The sequence below is a fragment of the Eutrigla gurnardus genome (assembly GCF_963514095.1).
Source record: "Eutrigla gurnardus genome assembly, chromosome: 14".
Classification (NCBI taxonomy): Eukaryota; Metazoa; Chordata; class Actinopteri; order Perciformes; family Triglidae; genus Eutrigla; species Eutrigla gurnardus.
In genome coordinates this window covers 22,751,125-22,773,978 of record NC_139937.1, presented here as the reverse complement: position 1 = coordinate 22,773,978, position 22,854 = coordinate 22,751,125, and the positions used below count along the sequence as shown (strand labels likewise).

At 43.6% G+C, this 22,854-nt stretch overlaps 1 protein-coding gene across 2 annotated transcripts in view; it reads right to left on the bottom strand.

Annotated features, from left to right (window-relative positions):
* Positions 1-116: 116 nt before the first annotated feature.
* Positions 117-22,854, bottom strand: part of otud7b (OTU deubiquitinase 7B) — a 34,473-nt gene continuing 11,735 nt past the window's right edge. The window contains exons 2-12 of one of the 2 annotated variants that reach the window (XM_084026046.1): positions 14,968-15,217; positions 14,159-14,329; positions 13,748-13,996; positions 12,838-12,939; positions 12,350-12,477; positions 10,499-10,605; positions 10,113-10,240; positions 8,268-8,417; positions 7,780-7,894; positions 6,785-6,863; positions 117-5,122 (exon numbers count right to left, since the gene is read on the bottom strand). In XM_084026046.1, the coding sequence (XP_083882172.1) occupies positions 3,632-5,122; positions 6,785-6,863; positions 7,780-7,894; positions 8,268-8,417; positions 10,113-10,240; positions 10,499-10,605; positions 12,350-12,477; positions 12,838-12,939; positions 13,748-13,996; positions 14,159-14,329; positions 14,968-15,052 (2,805 nt within the window). In that variant the 5' untranslated portion in view covers positions 15,053-15,217 and the 3' untranslated portion in view covers positions 117-3,631. The remainder of the gene's footprint in view (positions 5,123-6,784; positions 6,864-7,779; positions 7,895-8,267; positions 8,418-10,112; positions 10,241-10,498; positions 10,606-12,349; positions 12,478-12,837; positions 12,940-13,747; positions 13,997-14,158; positions 14,330-14,967; positions 15,218-22,854) is intronic. The other variant, XM_084026047.1, reaches the window with a different exon arrangement.

The following is a 22,854-nucleotide window of genomic DNA, read 5'->3' as shown; positions in this document are numbered from 1 at the left end:
AGCCCATAATAGTGCTGAGATGATGTCTGAGATTGTGTAAAATAATTTTATGTCATTATATTAGTGATTATTATGATGAAAAAAATCAGTAGACAGCTATTTTTCTCATATGAAACAGAGGAGAGGAAACGTAGCATTCTTGAAATACAATGAGAATTTATTCAAACGGTGCAAAAAAAGAAATAATAATAATAATAATAATAACCTAACATAAAATCTGATGTTCTTTCTATCTAGATTGCACTGTCACACAGCCTCAGGGCTCTCCTCTCAAACAAAACAATAAAAAAAAAATAAAAACAGATCAAAAAAATACCAGGACAACTGAAGTTAAAATAATGCACAAATTTGGTAAAAATGGATTGCCATTTACATGCAACAGTTCCAGTCCCATGCAACTCGAAGTATTCCATGTTAATGTCGGCCGATGATGAATATTCTGCTCACACAGAAAATACAGTGTTGTACAATATATAAAAATATATATCGGGTCAGTTGTGTTTCGCAAAAAAAACTAAGTCTGAGCCATTTTTTCTCTTGTGGTTTGGGAGGAAAACGAGCTTGGGTCTGAGAGAACGCTGCCGTTTAGCATAGCACGGATCGGTGGCTGCAGAACGGAAACCAACAAAAACATACAAACAAACAAACAAAAATAAAAGCCGGACCGCTAGACAATAAGCCACGTGAGAAAGAACATCCTAAAAATGTCGCAACTAAACATTCCACAAGAAAACCTATTAAAAAAAAAAAAAAATCTCACTATAAATATATATATTCTCAAACGGTGTCTCGTTAGGTCAGCATTGAGGAAATTAATTTGCGGTGAACCTCGAGTATCAAGGAGTCACTTTCCGTCGGGGCAAAAACAAACAACACAAATGTCACTTTGTGGTGAACGCCACATCCGGGCTCCTTCACGCTCATCATCCATCACCTGGTTTCAGTATCCAACAATATACATTCTTACCCTTTAAAAACACTGTAAAACTTTGGGCTTACAAAAATAACTTGGAACATATTTATACAACCTCTCATCGTTTTTTTTTTTGTTTTCTTCTTAAATACAAAAAGAAAGTGTTTGTAGCCTGTCAGATGTCTGACATGTTTCTGAGGCATCCGTTTCATTGCAACAAACAAAATAAAAAGGTTTAATAAGCTAATTATTACTTTGGAGGGAGGGAAATAATCATTCAAACTCAGGCATCACCGTCCCAGTGAGGGAACACTTGTCTGAAGGAGGATGCTACAGACATGAACAGGTGGGAAACAGCATGATTTTAGTGTTTTATCGTCATTAAAACTCTAGTGTACCTCAAAATGCACAGCAAATAAACTCTCTCCACCGTGACCGGGTTTAGCAACATATAAAACATTGTAACATCGTGTTAAATCACCACTACTGAAAAGGACTCCCGAATATTTAAGGGGGGATTTTTTTTAAGTTTGAGTAGGTGAGCTCCAAACACAACCGAGGTTAAAAAAGGAAAAACAAAACAAGAGTGCCCTCAACTGGGCAAGGCAGTGAATTGCATACTAAATTGTGCTTTTTAGAGTCTCAATGCCAAAGAAGTAGAGCAACGACGGTCACGCTACTTAAAAAAAAAGGGAGTCCTCACCATGGCTTATAATAGGGAAAATAAGAATTTAAGTAGTCATTTTGACATTAGTATAACCACAACAGCCTTCAAGTTGATATTAGAATAAAACTCAAACAGAATTAGTATTATCAACGAGTTGATAACCATAACTGGAAGGAAAAAAATGGCATTTTTCTCCCAAACTTCAACGATTATTTAAAAAATAATTTGGGGGCAGTAGTAGTAGCAGAGGCTGCAGGCAACCAAGCAAGCAGCGGATAGCCGACGTCCGTGTTGCATGCAACGACGTACAAACAGGATTCTGCGACGCCACGGAGGACAGATGCTGAAAAAAAGGCAACTAGGAAACTGAGTTAGACGGTGACGGCTGAAATACTGTAGCTCTACGGTAACGGGATTATTAGAGGAAACCCATCTGGGCCCTTCGCCCCCTGACCTCCCGTGAACAGAGGTGGCAGTGTCTGCAGAGGTCGAACAAAGTCAAGCCACTTCAGAAAACAGTAAAAAAAACTTTTTTGTATCTACGGACATCAGGAAAGTGCTTGAATTTTGTGCAAAAAGGAGAATGCTGCGGCTGGATTTGGGTGGGACGAACGGCAGGAAATGAGAGAAACCAGTCAGAGTTCGCAGCCAATGAGCATTGAGATGTCCTATGAGTAAAGGGGTACAGGGTTATGAGACTGGATGCAACACGTTTCACATTTTCTCAACCACCAGGAACAGCGTTTCATTTTCAAAACAGAGACGTGACTTGTTGCCAGAATGTGTCAATACAACGTGAATGCTGTTGAACAAAAGTGCATGCATCCCTCTGCGTCATGCAAACAGGAACCCGGAGACGGCCGGCACAACAAGACAGCGTGTTCGTGTTACTTCATAGCAGATTTGGTTGATTTGCTCGTCTGAAATGTGTTTTTTTGTTTGTTTGTATGAGCAGGGTGTCTCCGTAACGGTTATGTTTTGTATCGTTTGCGTGTAGTATTGCATGTCTGTGTCGCGTTGGCCACGATAAAAAAAAGCCATCGTTACAGAAAGAGGAAGACCCAACTAAAAGGAAGAGAAATATCGCAACAGACGTATGAAACACCTCGGTTATCCTCCCTCCCGCGCCTGCTTAACGATGTGGCTTGATTGCATTTGATGTTGACATCTTGATAATCCAATTTCATAGATATAATTATATAATAGTGTTTTTCCAAAAAAGAAAAAAAAAGAAAAGGTTAACAGTGCAGAGCGGTTGCCCTTAAATGCATGGACATTTATGTGTTTGCATCCTGGAACGTTAGCACCACAGCAGCCGGCAGAACGCTTCGTTATTACTATCCTGCAGTTAGTTTTCAATCTGCATTATGCAAATCATGACTCACTAGGATCAACTCCGCTGTTTTCCCGAGGTACGTTACGACGCAAGCATCTAAAATCAGGGGAGGGGTTAAATCTGTGTAACACTGACATCATCGGATGTGACTTCAGACGTCCCTTAATTAACGGATCCAACCATGACCACAGACGGAGCGGCGGCGACTCGTCCTTCCTGCTTGTGCTTGCATCTCTGCGTTTGCGTCGTAGTGTGTCTGCATCTATACGTGTGTTGATGTCTGGACGCCTGCAATATACATTCTCTCCACTAGGAGGAGACAGTAGCAAGGCGTTGAGGAGAGCCTGCAGCACGCTCACACGCACACACACACACACACACACACACGCACACACACACACACTCATACACAACGCCTGCATAAGAGCCGCAGCAACAGAAGTGCAGTTAGGTAATTCTACGGTCTAACGTGTGACCCCAGCAGCGAGAGACCACCCCGTTTACTCCGTCGTCGTGACGACTCTCTGCTGCTTTTTGAGGTCGTCTACTCCAAGGAAGTGACACAGCTAAGAAAAGAGAGGGAGCTGTTCGTGCCTTTCTCTTGCTCATTCAGAGGCTGATCCGCCCCCCAGCCAGTTAGTTATTTATCCCCTTTTTTTATTTAACTGAAAAAGGCCACTCATCGATTTCTGTTCGAGCCACAGCGAAGGTCCGTTCAGAACCTGTGGATCGCTGGTTCTGGCTCTCTCTTCTTGAGCTCTTCCCGGTAGCAGTAGGAGCAGTAGTTGCCCGTCTCGGGGTGTCCGTAGTAGGTGCAGCTGGGTGTCCGACAGCGGCTGGACTGCAGGCTGGCCAAACCGCCGGCGCTGCCCAGCGAGTAGTGTCTGACCGGGGGCTGCCCGCTGCGGGAGTCCAGGTTGGAGCGCATGTCCCGCAGGCCGTTGGTGTAACTCCCGCCGGCGGATTCGGACCCGGGGTAGTCCGGCGGGTCGAACTCCGGGGGATACGAGGGTGCGAGGCGAGAGGGACTCAGGGAGGCGGGGCCCTGTGAGTTATTGTACTGCGGATGGGAGGGGGCCTGCGTCGCGGGGCAGTGTCGGGGGAGGGTGGCGTACGAGGGGAGGCCCGGGTAGGAGGTGGCGGGCGAGCCGCCGGCGAGCTGGCGCCGGGTATCCATGTAGCCGTGCATATGAAGGTGCTGGGTGAGGGGTGCTGCAGCAGGAGTCTGGTCCATGAAGGAGGGCCGGGGGATGGGCACCACACCAGAGTACATGGAGGGGCTCAAAGGAGACGGCTTGAGCTGGTTGAAGGAAGGAGACGAGTTCTCCGACAGCTCCTCTTTGGCCTCGTAAGGCCGGTAGGTCAGCTCGGCGCCGACGCCCGCCTCCTTCTTCGGTGGCTGGACGCCGTTGGTGACGCCCTTCCTCTCCGCGTCGCGCCGCTGTTGCTCTTGCTCGGCCCGAAAGCGCTCCTCGGCGTCGGCCAGGTACCGCTGAATCATCTCCTCCTGGAAGGGCTGCCGGTTGCTGGTGGTGAGGAGGCCGGAGAAGATCAACTTCCTCTCGCCTTGCATGGCGGACCGCAGGATGCCCAGGCTGACCTTGACATCGGCGCTGTACTTGTAGTTCTCGCTCTCGGTGCTGCTGCCGCCGCTGCTGCTCATGCTGCTGCCCGTCCCGTTGAGACGCTCGCTACCTGAGGAGGGGGAGCCTTTCCCAGAGTCCTCCGAGGCGTGGGCTGACGGAGAGCTATCCTTGCTGCCCTTCCTCCCCCTAAACGAGCCCTTCTTCTTCTCCACGCCCTCCTGCTTGGCGCCGCCGGCTCCAGCGTTCTTCCCCGTCATCAGTCCGCCCACGTTCTTCTTCAGCTTGCTGCCCAGGCTTTTGCCAAAACTGCCGAGCTTATTGGCCACAGAGTCCGCCCTCTTCTTGTCTTTGTCCTTGTCCTTCTCCTTCTTGGTTTTGTCCTTCCCGGCGGTTCCCGTCCCGGCCCCGGCCGATCCGCTGCTGGACGAGCTGGACGAGGACGAGGAGCTGTTCTTGGCCAAGGACCCGCCCCCGTTCACCGTCGATCCTGTTGTAGTGTCCCCGTTGCCGTTGGAGCTGCTGCTGACGGACTCCTTGTCCGACTCCCCGGAGTCAGGGGGCGTCCGGGCGTCCTCTCCGGCTGATGCTGTGGGAGACTCGGGCTGGGCCAGAGGCGCTTGCTGCAAGGAAAGTGGAAACACAGGCTAGTGGAAAAGTACTGTAGGAAAATATTCACCAGGCACCCAAATCATGATGGAAAGGAAAAAGAACAAATATGTACAGTATTCATAATAAAAAGGAAAGTCACATTCTGGCTCCCTCAGGTACAAGAGGGGAAAAGAAGTGAAAAGAGTGATTCATAGAGCTATTTTCTGCACACCAATGCAAAATACAAATGACTCCAGTTTCTACAAATATGTAAAGGAAGCCTGAAAATAAACAATGCTGAAAGGCATGACCTACATGATGACGCACTACTCTGATCTCAAACAAGCAGCAGCTACAGGATGCCCCGTCCTTCGAGCCATAATGGCCGCCGAAGCCGCCGCGCTGCTATCCTCTGGTAGCATTTCTAATCGGAACAATTACGGTCTAATACAGAGGTGCCTTGTTTTCCTTGCAGCTCAACCAGGAAACGGCTATTAACGTTGGAGCTCCTCGGCGTTGGCATGTGGCAACACAAGAGGAGCTTTGTCACGTCTGCATGGCACGACTTTATGACCTGAATGGCCCAGTGTGGCTCGTGTTCACGTATGTGGAGCAGTCGGGGGGGGGCAGAGGAAAACTACGATTACCGCCTCGCGGCTGTAACGCCGCCGCCAGCCAGTCAAGTCACAGCTTACATCCTCCGTCCAACATCACGTCATGAATTACTCATCTGACATTAGTTAGAAATTAGCTTATGAGTTATGGTCACAGTGACCTTTGGCTAGAAATGGGATGATAATGCAAATAATAATACATATAATAATAAATGGAAAGTCTAAAATCTATATGAAAAATATTATTTCCACCAAAATAATTTGCATTTCATGATATCTTGATAATCATCAAAATATACTTAAAACTCGTAAAATGGCATTAAATCAAACTGGGATCACTTAACAATTTAAAAAAATGATATTTTTATTGCTTCACAGATCGGACCTTCATTTTAGTGAATACAATCAAATAATCTTAAATGAGATGATCATAAATCATCTCTCTAAATAAATGAAATATCTATTTTGGTATTGTTTATATTTTTAAACAGGCTCTATTTTAAATGAACAAGACTTTTTCAACTCACGGGATATTTATGATTATCCAAATAATTAAAATGTATCACAATCAATTATTTGAGCATTTTTTTTTATCCCCATAAAATCCTAAATCATCTCATCCCTTCCTTTGACAACCAAACTGTAAACCACTGTAACCATAACAGGCATTTCTGAGAAATGAGTGTTTACGAGAATGGGACGGACGTGAGGTCACAGCGACCTTGACATTTAATTGATCCACAAATTTGAAGTAATTTCCCTCCAGGCAATCCCGAGATATGGTGTTAGCGATAATGGACCGGACACGTGGAAAACCTGAAAACATAATGGCTGTAGCCGACGCGGAGGGAAGGCAATAACGCCCTTCTTTATAGTGAATGTTGGAAAACAACATCATCCACAAGATGCTACCAAACGATTTGGAAACTGATACTTAGATTACGATTGGGGGTTTAATATAAATGATATATTTTAAATCACTGATTCGCCTGCCTTTCTAAAAGCAACAAAACCATATCAATAAAAGCTCCTGTTTCTAACTCTGTGACCTTCAAACTCGGGGAGGACGTTCATCTTTACCTCACAGGGCAGCGGCAGCCAGGTGACCGTCATGTAGGTGTGTAACATCTGGAGCTTGGCCTCCAACGAAAGAGCCACACTGCGTTAAACAGAGAGAGAAACCCATCAAAACTCAACATATAACAAATGTTGGCGTAGTTATCTAAAATAGACGGTAAGAAACAGCAGTCAGAGCTGGATATTAAATCAGGAACACATCCTGAAGGATACACAGGAGGAAGAAATGCATAAATCAATGCGAGGAATAACCCAGAAGTTCATTCTGTAGTACATTTACATACATTTAGGGCATTTAGCAGATACTTTTGTCCAAAATGACTTACAATAAGTACATTTGTCGAAAGAAAGAAACCACAACATTGATCAAGTAAGAGCAAAAAAATAGAAACAAGTATTAGGTCCTTGTCTGAGTAAAGTAGTAGCTGTACTACATGAACATAGAAGTGCTTTATTTTAGTAATAATAAACTGTGCTGCTGCCGGGGATGAAGGTAAGGTTCTCTCACTTAAATTACAATGCAGGTTCTTTGATGTCGGCCGCTAATCCAACAGGATGATTTACACGCTGCTGCTTAACAGCAAGATGGCAGTTTGGCTCCGGATGCTCCGCTAAACAGCACATGCATTAAAAGCCTCTCGCTGTTTTGCTCGCCGGTTTCCGCGCCAGCCTTTTAACTTAACGACCTCTCCGCCAGCGGCATTAACAGCCGCTCGAGAGCTCATCGTCTCGCTGGAAGACGCTCCACGGTGTCATCACGTGACGTGAATCAGAAGGTGGAAGGCTATTTTTAACCGAGCTGCTATTGTGACCCCCCCCCCCCCCGGGTCCATTCATAGGAGGTATTTAGTGCTAATCTTATTGTCACTAGTCGCTAATCCGGAGTCAGGGGTCAATCCCTACACGCCGACACTCGCTACTCAAGGGGGATCTGGAAAAAGGGGGCGTGTCCCGTCTGACACCTCCGTGACTCTGTGAGTGTGTGAGGTGATTTCTACCTGGCCAGCATCACGTTGTCCGTGTCATCCTTGCCCCACTCCCAGTCTTTGCCGGGGTCGACGGCAAAGTGCAGAGGCAGCATTTTGTGCTCGGAGTCGGTGAGAGGGATCACCACTGTTGGGAGAGACGAGATATAAACACGTTTTAATCCAGCACTCTGGATCGTCTGCAGACAGAAATCAATTCCTTCACTTTCCGTTTGAGCGTTTAGTGCGTTGTCTGCGTTGGACGGTGCAATCAGATATTTTTAGACTGGAAAACAATTCCACGTCTGGCGACGTCTTATGTGGAGGATAAACTTTGTGCAGAAATCTTCAGTATGAAGTTGGTGCTTCGCTCAAATTCCACTCTTGTAAAAAGGTGAGAAACTAAAGAAACTGTACTGAGAACACAGATTCCAGGAGATTTCTTCACGAGAAAACGTGTTTCTACAAATCTGTGACGTCAGTCAAATACCGTGCAACCGTGGGAGGCGGTCATGTGTTACCTTGCTCTTTGGAGCTGTCCCGTTGCTCCATGGAGACCAGGGCAGAGAAGTGCGCCTGGTCGTACGCCAGGACCAGCGGCGAGCGGTGGCACTTGGCAGCCGGCACCTCCAGCGGCAGGTAGATGCCTCCGAACGGGATGGGAGCGAAGGCTGGAGGAGAGGAACAAGGACGGGAAAATATGACCGTTCACCTTTATCAATAAATCAAACCAGCATTTTGCTCGTTGCAGGTTCATTTGAATCTATTCGATTGTATTAATAGTGTCATATCAAAAACTAAAGACATGTGGAATACAATAATTGTGTTCTTGAATAAGGTGCTGGGCACACACTTGATCAAAAACCCTGCATTATGTTTGTTGGGGTTACTTCCAGATAACATTCAAATGTCGAAACACCAAAAAAGTTGGTGTCGTCTAGCTATGACAACAGGGTGCAGGATAACTTTACGCCACTGGAAATCTCCCACTCAGTCCACTTTTAAGGAGTGGATACAGGTTTTAAGCTCAATGGCCAGCTACGAGCGGGTCACCTATAGAGTGGCTGGGAGGGAAGATTTATTTAACGAGGTGTGGGGCCCATTCCTTGCTCAATTGCTGGATATGTAAGAATGTCGCCATCTCTCCATATTTTATTAGAGGCAGGTACAGGATTGGTATAATATGTAGACTTCCTAGGGTGTTTTGTTTTGTTTTGTTTTGTGGATATATGTTTTGTGTTGTAGGTCTGGCCTGTTCTGTACATTATTGCTGGACTGCATTTATTTTTTTTGCTATTTTTGTTGCTGTTTGTAAGAGGAAAAAAAGACTGGGCAGATAGATACTGATAAATGCATACAAGATGTGTATCTTATCCATGTAACTGCAATAAGGTAACAAGTATTTGTTTGTATTTGTCTGTCATAAACATCAAAAAAAAAAAAAAAAAAAAAAAAAAAAAAAAAAATAGTGTCATATCACAACAGAAGTCATCTCAGGACACTGAACACATTGAGCAGGACTAGAATACAATTTCAAAGTCCCAACATCACCGACATACAGCGGCAGTGGCGAGAAAACACTGCCTTAATAGGCTTTTAGGCAGAAATCTGGTGCAGCCCAGGCCCTTGGGTTCCAACTGCAGTTAGTAGTATAGTAGTAGTAGCATTAACAGTCGTGGTAGTATTAACAGAAGCAATAGTATCAACAGTAGAATCTACTTCCAATTTTTGTTTACTATGAGTGTGGCGTTCCATAATGAGATGATATCTATAAATCCACATGAGTGTGGGACAGAAATAGGTCACACAGTATTTGGCTGGAGTCGGTGTGAATGCCGGACACATTTATTATCATTATTCTCCCTGTTTTTTTGTCTTCTGACTCCTTTTTCAAAGTAGAAACTTCAAACCGAATATCCGTACGTGTGCTATCACTTTAATACAATTTCTGAATCTTCAAATTTGTGCATTTTCACCACAACCTTCACCGTCTCAGAGCCAGCAGTGCAGCTTTTCAATAACCTGGAATATACCACTGTCTTTCATACACTACTGGAATGATTGAACTTTTCAAGGACACTTTTTATGTATTTCTACTACTATTTTTCGGCGTAGCATTAGCATTTCAGCATGCAGCATTTACACCACCATTCTCCTTCATATTGTATTTTGCTTAATCCTCCTCGAGATACCAGATGGATGTTGTTTACTTCTTTAGGACTTCTCAGGCGAGACGCTGACAACTTAAAATTCTACCCAGAGATTTTCTGCCGAGTGCATAAAGAGAATTTAGATGCAAAAGAGGCTGAGAGTTATTAATATTCTAATAATATATTAGCAGTGGGGAGGCTTCGGGGCATATTTACCCTCTCCTCCGGAGTCCCTCAGCATGGTGTCGGCCACCACCACGATGGGTCTCCTGAGGACGTGGGCCAAGACGAAGACGTGGAACTCCTCCAGACTCTCGTAGACCGGCTCGTCCGACGACTCGCCCCTGAACACAACACGACCTTTATGACTTGACTAATAATAACAAAGAAACAAAACAGTGAGTCGTGGAGTTTTTAAGTTGGGCCACAAAATCAAATTTGAGTGGAAACCACGTTTGTGTGTGTAACCCTTTGAACTTATGTGACAATAAATAGCAGCCGGAGTAGAAATGAGGTGCTCCAGCCACTCGGACTGTTGATGAATAAAAACATGAGTGTGCGTCGGGTTAACAGTCACGGCATTGTCCCGGCCCAGACCTTACCCGTTGGTGCCGTTGGTGCTGTAGTGTATTCTCGGCTCACTGGAGGCGAGCTTCAACAGTTCATTCCACTCTTTCTGCCACTCCTCCTCCGTGTACACCAGACCAGACTGGGGGGGGGGGGGGGGGGGAGGGAGGGAGGGAGGGACACACACACACACACACACACACACACACACACACACACACACACACATTTAGAGTGGGAGTGTCAAATGTCACAAAAGCATGCAGTGACGTTATGCCGTCTTACCACAAGGTTACATACTGACAGAAATCTAACTAGCGCCTTTTAGAAACTCTCACTGATATCATGTTTAAACCTCCATATATGGACAGTTACACGGCGAGAAACAACGTCCCTATTCACCTACACACCGCGTTCAGACAACACAGCGTCCCGGTGCAGACACGGCCCTCTACCGCAAGAGCTTTTTAGACGGAAGTGATTTGCTTCAGGACACCTCTGTCATCGGTGTGGCATCCCGCCTGTGGGTTTCTAAATGCCACATTCTGAAAACACACTCCGCCCGCTTCCATTGGGAGAAGAGTCGGTGTGTTGTGTTTAAACAAATGTCTCTAAAGATCCTCGTTTTGCCGTTTGAAGAGTGAGAAGTAAGGTGGAGCGTGTTCCTGATTGGAGTACCAACAGAAGGTGGAGATAACAGTACTTACAGATAACGTAGTTAAACACCGAGTGTTTATCTTACATCTTAAAACCCCTGTTTGTATTTAATAAGCTCATCAGCATGTTTGCCAAAGCTGCACAAAGTGACTATGAGCTGCGTTTAAATACGGCGTGAAAAATAAAAACAGGGAGCTGATTTTACCCGTCGAAGAGAAGGAAATCTATACGGAGCCGTTTATAATATTCAGATCCTGCCAGACCTGTAGTGCAAACTTCTAAATGTGTTGTCTTACCAACACACACCTGTACTATATAAAGCAATACATCTGCCATAAAATATATAGACTCAATTATATAATGTGTATTTTTAAAGTTTTTAATTAAGTCAAATTAAAGGTTGGGTCCATTTAGATTTAAACACAATATTTTAGTTTTTTTTTTAGGTTCAGCAACGTTAGAAAATAAATGCAAAAATTATGAGTGAGGGGAATTAATTTTCTATAAAAAGGAAAACCAACTCTTTCTGCCTTTAATACTACATTAATATGTTAAAGAGTGATTTTCTTATTAATACAACAGGGATTTACTTCTTAGGCCTGATGATCACAAACTATCTGCAGCTACAAATATTCTGCTACAGGATTACTAGACATAAAAAGTCTGACTTCATAAGACAAGTGCAAAAAAACCCAGCCCTATTTCCCCACAAGTCTATGATGATTATAAACATTTACAGGAAATCACTCAGAACAGAGTTTCCAGCGACCCGACGTTGCCCTGCCTGTCTCTGATGTTGTTTCTCTGTTGCTGCTTTATTTTGAAAGCGTGTTTCAGGAAGCATTTAGGGAAGTAAAATAACACATAACTTTAGATGTTTAGGTTTTCTATTTAACAGATGTAGGTTGTTAACGTTCTAAGTCTTACTTCTATGTTAACTGACATTTAATGTTGTCTTATTGTAGTGAGAAAGATTCATTTTCCCTGATATAATATTAATTCTTGTAATTAACCCATGTTCATGTTCAACATTGAAACTTCTCATAGTTTCCAGCTTTTATAAAGTTTCTATTTGAACAATTCAGTCGACTTTGTCAAATGTATACATTTCCATATTTGGTCGAATGAGTCAAACAGGCTTCTCCGTGCTTTACATCCCCACTTCATCACAGAACACCTCATCACAGCGACGGAGAGACCGAGGGCAAAGTGCAGCCGCCATCACACACCTCTTTGTTCTGCTGCGTCTGCTGCCACCTCCACCTGCGCTTCAGCGCGTCCCTCTCCAGGCCGTGGTCCATCAGCGCGTACAGGGACTTCCGTAGCATCAGGTCGCGGTCATGAAAACCCCACATGCCTGTTCAAAAGACACAAATTCTCTTCACGAAAGCCTCAATATAGATAAACCGATGAATGAGAAGCTGTATTTGTAGCTATTCTATTTATTAAACCCTCGAGTGCCTTTTTAAAAGCACAGGTTGAACACACTTACACATCTACTATCCAGGGGCACAACAAGGGCTCCAACAATGCCGGCACATTAGTTAGGACGTTATTAATTTTCTGTGCGAGGGCTCCTAAGTGGACCACAAACACTAAGTGAATGTACGCCGCCGCTGCTGCACTGTAAAAACGCAATTAGTGCTTAAAGCAAACAATGAAGCTCTCTGGGCTAATGGAGAGTGGACCTGCACGGTGTTTGGGGGGGTCGACTCACCGAGCGAAGCGGCGTGTAACAGGCAATTTCCGTCTCCGCTGGTTGCGAGAGGCAGCAGATTCTGACAGTTTGAAACCACTTTGGTCCACCAGTTCAGTCGCCCTGCAGGGAAATAGGGAAAAAGAAACTAACTCACCTTTTTCTACGTTTACATTCAGCAGACGCTTTTATAAAAGCTTATAATAATAAGTACTTTTGTTGGAAGAAAGTGCAAATGAGTTCAGTAAGGATTTCACAAGAACAAGTTTCAAGCTGGTACACAACAGAGATACGTGCTCAAATACAAAGTGCTTGTTTGTCATACAAATACAGCGTGATACTAAACCAAAACATCAACGTAGTACTTCACAAATGGACAAAACGTTTGGAAGATATTGTATCAAAAACTAGTTTTCCACGCTTGGAAAAAGGGATGTCACATGACTCTACTACAACAAAGATGTTTAACTATTTAAAGGGGAAGTAATATTGGAGAAAACCAGCAGGAGGACTAGATCAGATCTTCAACAGGGGGGTCCGGGACCTCTAGGGGGTCTGCAGAGTTACTGCAGGGGGTCCCCGACATGATTTCATCCCAAGCTTTTTTTCTTCTAAAAATTTAAATTACACCTTTAACATGAATACAAACTGTATTAAACAAATCAACAGTTATTGGTGGTTTAGCATCGAATACATTAATCATTATAAAGTACTGTTGTACACAGCACTATAGGCTACACCACCCATTATTAATGGCCAGTTTAATAAGGAACACAATTATATATGATATGTAATAGGGGGTCCTTCTTCCGGGTCTCTGTAGGCCTTCTGGGTCCTTATCTGTGACGTGTGCAGCCTCATGTAACAAAAAAACCCCCCAGCTTGTTTATTTTATTCTAACTATAATGCTATAATCCACCGCTCTTCTCACCGGCGTGCTCCAGCGCCACCATCATGGACTGCTCGATGAGATCCCTCTCGATGAAGCCTCGGAAGTCGTCCCGGTACACGGTGAGGTCCGGTAGTTGGAAGGTGCAGAGGGGCGTGTCCAGGAGCGGCTCGGCGCTGCTGCTGCCGCCGGCGCCGCCGGCGCCGGTGCTCGAGACGTGAGAGCGCGCCAGCGACACGATGGTCGAGCTGGCGTGCGAAATCCCCCTCGACAGCCGTTTTTCTGTTGCTGCTAAAAAGAGACAAAAGGGAGAGGATTTTGAGAAAATTCTGTATATATTTTTTTAGCTTTTACACTTAATTCTCTGGTCCTGCGTCCTCGTTCCAACACCGAGCCCGGAACTTTTAAAAACTAGTGAAGCTACCAAACATCTCACTGGCTGGTGGGCCTCACCTTGCACCACCTCATCTTGGCGGTGGAGTATAGGCCGCCCTACCCTCGCCATCTCCTTTTCGGGTGGCAGATACGTCCTGTCCTCTGTGAACGAATAAGTCAGGTTCCCAGCATGCACCTGTCGTAGCTGCTCAAAGTCACTGAGGGCAGCAGTGAAATCCCAGTTTTTGCCTACAGACAGAGAGAGGGATAGGCACAACATCTGTCTGAGCCACACCACCACCAAATCGGCTTTCTTTCTACGGCGAGCAAAAAGACACATCCTGAACGGGTTGAAATATTTACCACGATAAACGCTCCTATCTTATGCAACCGGAACATTCCTTCGCTTTGGGTGAATATCAGAATTTGGAGCACGTCTCGGCTTCTCACTGCCGTTTTTCACTGCATTGCATTACTTTTTTTTTTTTTAACCCATACTCTTATCTGCGTCTCGTATTGCTGCTAGGCAACAGGAGCCCTGTTGACTCCAGATATGTACCTTCCTTCTGTTACTGTATGATAGCCTTATCAACAGTAGCAAGCCAGCAGCAGTGAGTGAGAGTGAGACAGCGGTCAATCTGGCTGCAGCGCATCAGCGATCACCAGCCGTCACAACCCCCCGCTCATTTTTTATAAGTTAAATTGTATAAATGACGGAAGGAGGAAAGACTAAATTAAAGGATAAAAATCAAAGTAATTAGTTAAAGACAAAACTGATTGCTTGAACTGATCCGATTCAAACTGATTTGTTTAAATCAATGACAGGAAGTCACTTGGGACCCGGTGTATGTCGTTCCAAATGTAAGAGAATACTCCACACAACTCACCCTCCAGCAGATCTCTGGCCAATCCCGGTTCGGCTCCAGTGGAACGGACAAAGTCGGACAGGACTGCGTCCATATCCACGGTCATGTGATCATGAATTCAACAGGTTGCAGGTTGTATCCGATTAGAAAAAAAAAATAAAAATAAAAACTACAACAAAAAGAACAAATATGGAGTCCTTGAGGGAAGGGGTAAAGGGGGAGGGAGGGAGGGGGGGCAGTCCTCTACCTTGTGCTACTCGACCTGCCACACCTGAAAAGAGAGAGAAGAGCTTTAATTAGATGAATCCAGCAGATTTAAACTCATCAGATGTGAGACAAAGGGGGCGTTTGTGACCATGATGTAATAATAATAATACATTTTATTTGCATTAAGGGTTAAAATGTATTAAATTTAATTTAATTCATTTTTATTTAAAGGTTCTCAAAGACACTTTACATATATATATGTAAATAAAATAAAAACAACAGTCATGACATCATGACCGCCTTGTTTATTTGAACTTGCTGCCTTCAACTCACGAGTGAACGAGTCACACGAACCTGTTTGCTCAGACTTCGCATTGAAACCCATTAGAAGTCAAATAAGAACACGTGTGGTTCAGCGGCTGTAAGGCATGCGACGTCTGTCATGTGAGCAACTTTGAACGGTGTGGTTTCTGCCTCCATCCTGTTTTGGTGAAACACTTGTGTTCATGAAAATGAGCCGTGAGGATCCATCACGTCAGAGTCACGACGATTTGAAAATCGGGACATGACACCTGAGTGATTACAGCCGTCAGATATGTCGGATATGTAAACAGACAAGTTTTTTTGTTTTTGCTTTCTGTGCCGGAGGAACGGATCGTGTTGCCGCGCAGAAACACCGCGAGGAAGAGAAAGCAAGTGAAGTGTTCAGCAAACAGCCCGAGATTAAAAATCTATTTCCAACGTCAGTCAAGTATTAATCGTATCAGATACTGGATATCATATGGCAATATTTGCTTGTTTTTGTGCTGGAAATTGATTTGATTGTTGGATTGTTTGCTCATCATAATTAACAAAAGATTTTAGATTTAGTAATAGAAATGGATATTTATTATATATTTTGCGATGCTTTGTTGATCGATTCTGCATCAATGCAGTAAAGTCTATAATATTAAAAAAAATAAAAATAAACGATTCTAGACTGTTTTGGGGCAATATTTCCACATTTTATGGAAGTAATGTAGCAGATCAACTGTATCCTACAAATACAAATTGGTTTGAAAGATTTAAAGGAAAGATTCTCATTATACTTATATATAATAGAATCCTTTAATAATTGAATCGTGACACTCGTAATCGTGAGGTGACCGACGATTCCCACCAGTAATATTTAGTATATTTACAAATAAAGTAGGGAAGTAAAAGGACCTCAAAGTCAGATTTATCTGAGCGGTGTGATATGATGAACCCGTCCTCCTTCAAAGAGGACAAATCAATTCCATGATTTTTTTTTTTTTTTTTTTACTCGTCACAGTTCATCCAAAAGGATCCAGCATTGGTTGGGTGCTGAAATCAATACAGACACATTATCAAGAGAGAGAGAAGAGAAGGAAAAAAAAAAGAGTCAGCAGCATCGGGCCGTTGAGTTGACACAAAAGGATGCAGAGGGCGATCGATGCACGGCCAGACAAAAGGATGCAGAGGAATCAAAGAGGCTCGGGCTAATAAGATGTGTGCTTTTGGGACCGAGCTAAAGCTAAAAGCCTTCATTTGACCAGGAAATGTATTCTGAGTGTCTTTGAACCGCATCACAAGCCTCGACTTCCACGGCACTCTGCTGGGGAAGTATCATTGTTCGGTCTTCTGGTACATCATAAACCCGCGGATCGACTGCAACACTTGAATCTCAGCTACAGAATTCTTAATCTTACATTTCTGAGCATCGATCACTGGTGGTAGTTGAATGAAGCTGTAGATGTGAAGGATCTATTGCCCTGCCTTTTTTTTGTTATTAAACTTTTAATTTAAAGAAAAACAAGTTATACATGTTGCTCTTATGTATGTATACGTGTCATTCATCAAGAAAGAAAAATTAACATCATTACAAAAACCTGTCACAGTACTTCCATACCTGTTCCGGACTAGTAGGGAACTTAAGAATCCAAAAAATATGAAGTGATAGTGATAATTACAAAAATAAAAATAGGTAAATGCACAGCAGTCATTAAGATAGAAAAAATTAATACATTTGTCTGCTCCATATGTACCTTTCCTCATTCATAATTCTTCTTGCCTTTTTTTTTATGATTTATAAATACAGAATCCATCAATGACAATGTTCTCTGGGTATGCCAAGAACAAAATTGCTGTGCACACTTTGTAAAACTTGTAAAACGATCCCGTCATTATGCTGCTTTGAAATTCATAAAACTGCCTGATCCAGTTTTGCCTGATTTGCCTTTTTTCTCTTCTTTTTTTTTTTTATTATCTACCTACAGTCATCTATTCCCATCCGTCCCATGGCTCATCCACCACCCAATGTTCCTGCCTCATCTCTGACTCAGTGAACTCTTTTCCACTGCGCCTGATGAGTCACGAGTTTACTCTTTTTTTACACCTCTCCGTTCGTTCTCTCGCTCCGCGCTCTCCCTAACACCCTCGGTTTCTCCATCATTTTTTTCTTTTTTTTTTACATTTAAAACTGCACAGGCAGACTTCTCAGCCAGCAGAGTATTTCTAGAGCGTTCTCTGCAACAACAACAACAAAAAGGTCGGGCATTCGGCAGCCTCCCCCTGCAGGATCTCCTGCCATTCTTAACAATTCTGATACAAGTTCAGATTTGAGACTGTGACCATTTTAAACCACAGGGGTTAGACTTAGACCCCATCACGACCAACACAGAGGTGTGGCTTAGATCGTGTCCAGACCCATAATAGAACTGGATATCGAGAGCGAGCGCGTTGCCATAGGTACCGAAAGAAGATGTACTACGAAGTGGTCCAAGAAGTCCAGTTTGTTATCAGACTTTAAAGAAGGTGCTTTTTATATTTTTAGAAATAGGATGCTCCTATAAAGATATCGACCCACAGAAAAATAATCCCTCTCAATCATTGTGACCCGCTAGAAGTTTGGACCAGTACCAGTGTATCTGCCCACGCTTCAGGGCGTCAACCTCTTTAAAAACATGAAGAGCAGGTTGCAGATCATTTAGCAGGCATCCGAGAAGAAGCAACAACAACAACAAAAAGGCTGGACAGTAAAAACAGCGTGGTGAGAGAGGAAGTGGATTAAACTTCCAAAACGACTGAATCTAATAGGTGCTACTCTCATGGTTTTGCTCTGAAAGGGCACCAGATGGATGCATTTAACTTTAAAATGCAACTTTCTAACACCACCCACCATAGTCTCACACAATCTCACACAAAAGGGGTCGCCCTGTAATGCATCACGTCTAATATATGCAGGTGCACATGTTTGATAAGGCTCCTCTGCACTGTGTGTGTGTCTGTGCTGCACTACGCTGCAGCAAAACCAGTGCCAGGATCTCCTTTTGTACCGGACCGACCTGCTTTTGTTTCGTAGAGTGCAGTAGAGGTATTTAAATGAAGGAGGAGCCGGAGTCTTGTTTGTTTTATTACAGAGTTATTGCTGCATTCTCAGGGTGCAGGTTGGATGTCAGCTGGCTTTGGGGGGACGGATGCAAGGATATATTGATATTATGGGTTAGAACTTTAATTGAATGAGAAAAAACTAATTATTTCTTACTTACAGGGTTCCTCCACCTTTTTCCAAAGTCAAATTCAAGCGCTTTTCAAGCATTTCAAGGTGCATTTCCATGCTTTTCCAGCACCTTCCAGCTGTGGTAAACTCCATATTTGTATCAATCCAATCCTCCGTATTCAGTCTACTTATTATGTCACTTGTTCATCACATTAAATGAGATGTTATTGTCCTCTAAACAACCAACATGATGTTTGGAGACAGCTTTTTACAGAAGGACCACAAATGAAAGGAAAACTAATTCCACTAACAGATCCACAGAAATATAATCACCAACTATTTTCATCATCTGTTCATCATCAAAAGTCATTTTTCATAAAGAAATGTCAGAAAATGCTGTTTTCAGTCCCTCAAATATGGAGATCTTCTTTTCTCTGTTCTATCTCATCACATACAACAGACATTTCAAGCTCTTTCAAGCACTAACTTCTAAATCCAAGCACTTTTACAAACTTTGAAAAAACACCACACTAACATTCAAGTGTTTCAAGGATTTCCAGCACCCGTATGAACCCTGTGTTTATGTTATAAATAAATCCAATGTAGTTTTTATTTACAAGCGTGACACTCAGGTGGAGACTCAGGACAGTGAGGCATTAACTTGTGACTCGGGTCTCATGTGAATGGCCTCAATACAAGCCGCTTGTGTGACGCAGTAGACCTGAATCCCACATTCCTCTCCTATAGAAAAGACACATCACAGTATTAAACTTCTGTTGACTCAGCTCTGTTTCCAACCTCGATATAGAAGTAAAAAAAAACCCACTTCCATTACATGTTTTAAAAATGAGTCACATCAATGTCAAAGTCCCAACATGAAACTTAAATAGCAAGTCCGTAAAATCAGTGATTATCTGTATGATTATTTCTACGGTATTAAGCAGAATCCAGCCTCCTGACTGGACTTCTGGGTGCGTTTGTTTACTTAACAGCGTCCCATAAAAAAGTAATTTATTGGTTTGATTATTCCGAGAAACACTGAGGGGCTACTTGGCCTATTGACTAAAAATACTGGCTCTGACAACGCGAGGCACTGTGAAAAGGGCGATGAATGTGAAGGGCAGTGGACAGAAAGTACCAACGCAGAGCAACAAAAGGCTGGCTGTTCAATCAGCCATTCCTGGAAACCCACTCTGATACCTTTGTTCCAACGTCACGTGTCTCTCCTTCAAAGTAAAAACACACATTTTGCTCACGGATTGTGTCGACACCTCCGGTGTTACACCATGATGTCCTAAAATTAAGTTTTATTTATTTGTATATAAATGTATTGGAACAGATTAGCCTGCATGAGTCATTAGCATTAGCGAAGGTGCAAGACTGGGGAGCATTTCCTCTCAACATGACAAGAGCTAACATGCTAACAGCGCTAACAATGCTAACAACGCCCCCTCGACCACTAGGGGGCCCCTTAGCTGCAATTTAGTTTCTTAAAAATGCTACATCTGTTGCATTTATTGACACAAAGGTGCCTCATTGTTTATACCTTTAATTATTCTTTTCTATAGGTTTAACTTGCTTAGGTCAACTTGAGATGTTTAATTTTAATTTGAGAGAGGAGTAAAATACAGCTCCTTTAAGGAAAGTGTGTGTTATGGTTACATCCTGCATTGTTAAACTCATGATATGATTGGTTGAAATCAGGCGATGCTAGCTGATGTAAGCATGTGTCGTATTTTGTTTTCCAGGAAGGATAAAAATATGCATATATTGTTAAATGTACACGGTATCTGGGGATGTGATCTAAAAAGGTTCAAGGACAGAAAGTAAAACCATGTCGACATCAAACAACAGCGAAGTTATGGGATGTTAGGAGTTCATCGAGTTCATCAAATACAAGATGCATTGTGGGGCGTGCGTGTTATGAAAGTCGACCAAACATTGTCACATTGTTGGCAGGAAACTAGAACTTCAAAAGTTGCTTTGTCTACAAAAAAGTGTGTGGAAGTTACAGTACAGCCAGTGTTATATATCCTGCTGTCACAAATAATCAAATAAAAAGTTTTATTTGGTGGCCAAACATTTTAGAATTTGGCAACCAGCAAAAAATATAAAAATAAATAAATGTACACAAGAAGGGCCCTGTGTGTATTACTGGCTAACATGGAGAGTGCTGCTGCCAACATGGGGCAGTCAGTGATTTGTGTCTGGGATGGCTGAGCTTTTGTCTGGCAGGAGGACTTACGTAACAGGAGCTGCTGACAACACGTGGGTGCTGAGCTGAGGGCTGGGGGAACGGCCTGGATCACCAGAGGGAGACGGAGAGGTCACCACGGCCCACTGCGTCACCCTTCGGTGGGCCGACAGGGGTCAATTCAGTGCCGAGACCGGGGACAGGTTTGTTTAGTGCTCGTCCTTAGTTTATTTAGGGAAACACTTTTATACTCTTCTCTTCTCTTCATGCCCTCGCATTTTGAGCCGTTACCTTCTTCCAAACCAGGACGAACAGCCGAACACAACCGCCACCCGACCAATGAGCAGCGGAACTGCTTTGAATTTAAAAATAGCCCGACAGTCTGTAGCGTGACAGAAAAAGCCAAATGCAAACAGCTTAAAAATGGCAATTATTTCTTAAAGATACAGACAAAACACCAACGGGACATTTTTAGATATGAACCAGCCCGGTTCCAGACATCTGAATCACAGTCTCTCTTTAGAAGAAAAACCTAAATGTCAATTCAGCCTGAGCTTAATGAAAGCCACAATAAATTAGCACAACCGCACGTTGCCACTACTACTCTAACACTATCTGTCTATTAATAGAGACAGGTATTAGTGTTGGTCCAACGTGTTGTTATCAGCCTGGGGGGTGAGGCCGGGACATCACCCAGTGTTCACAGCAAACCAAGGCAGAGAAACAAATAAAGACAATAAAAATGTAGAACGCACACAAAAAAGGGGGCAGAAAGAATACCCTTTTAGCCTCCAATGTGCAAAAGGTGCTGGTGCTCTAAAATGCTTTGTCATGCTTCGCTGTGTGGGTTACTCATGCAAGGGTCACTCAATATGGCATCACCTACGAGGACACCGAGAGCTGTATGTTTTTTTATGATGTTGAAGAGGAGCTGTGGCATCGTCTCTACCCGTTTAAAAACACCAACCAATAAATCAGACCTTATCGAACATTTTCTTATTTAAAGGATCTGCAATACAATTTGTTTGGCCAGAATTACACCTGGCGGTCGCACAGGTGAGCCCCGCCCCCTAAAGCATCCCCTGCTTTCTGGTCTGGTGGACTCTAAATGGACCATAATGTACTAAATGAACATCATGCTGGATTGAAGAAGACTTGAAACTAGAGATTGAGACCATAAACTCATGTTTACAATGTTTACTGAGATAATACATCAACAGAGAAGTAGGACCATTTTCTCATAGACTTCTATACAACCAGAGAGGAGTCGCCCCCTGGTGGCCAGCAGAGAGAGTCCAGGTTTAAGGCACTTCAGCTTCGGCTTCACTCTTCAGAACCGGAGGTTGCTGTTTGGGTAGGAATGAGAAAAATTGGCCTGGATGGCTCAATAATGATACCGAGCCCTGAAGAAAACTATGCGAGCAGAGAGTGGAACGAAAACAGAGCGTTCTCCAAATATTTTGAATTTCTCTAATGGGATGGGATTTTTATTTGCATGCGGATCAGTGGTCCACATCTGTTCAACTAAGCCACCTACAGCAGGTCTCTGTGGATGAGGGAAGCGGGGTCGTGGACTCGAACGTGGAAGATTCGCCACTTCCTGTTTGGCACAGTCACTGTGTGAAACACCGGCTCTGCTTTGTAATCAAGAGGGAAAAGGAGCTGAGGGGGTCAAAGTACAAGAGGAGTTCACTCCAGATGAAACAGATACTTCACAACGACCCGGCCAGCGTTTTCACCAACAGCTCAGCTCGTGGTGAAACTTTACCAAATGAGGCCGCCCGAGTTGCTCTGTGTTTTCCCTTTAATGGTCTGGACGTGGTGTATGACCACGGCTATAAATGTGTCAGTTCTATTTTAGTTCAATTACAAAAAAAAAAAACTTTCCTGTGATCTCAACGAATGTAACACACACACATACACACCCACACACACACACACCCTCCCGGCCTCACACAACCATATGAGTAATGAGATAAAGGACACAAAGTAAGCAAACAGGGGAGGG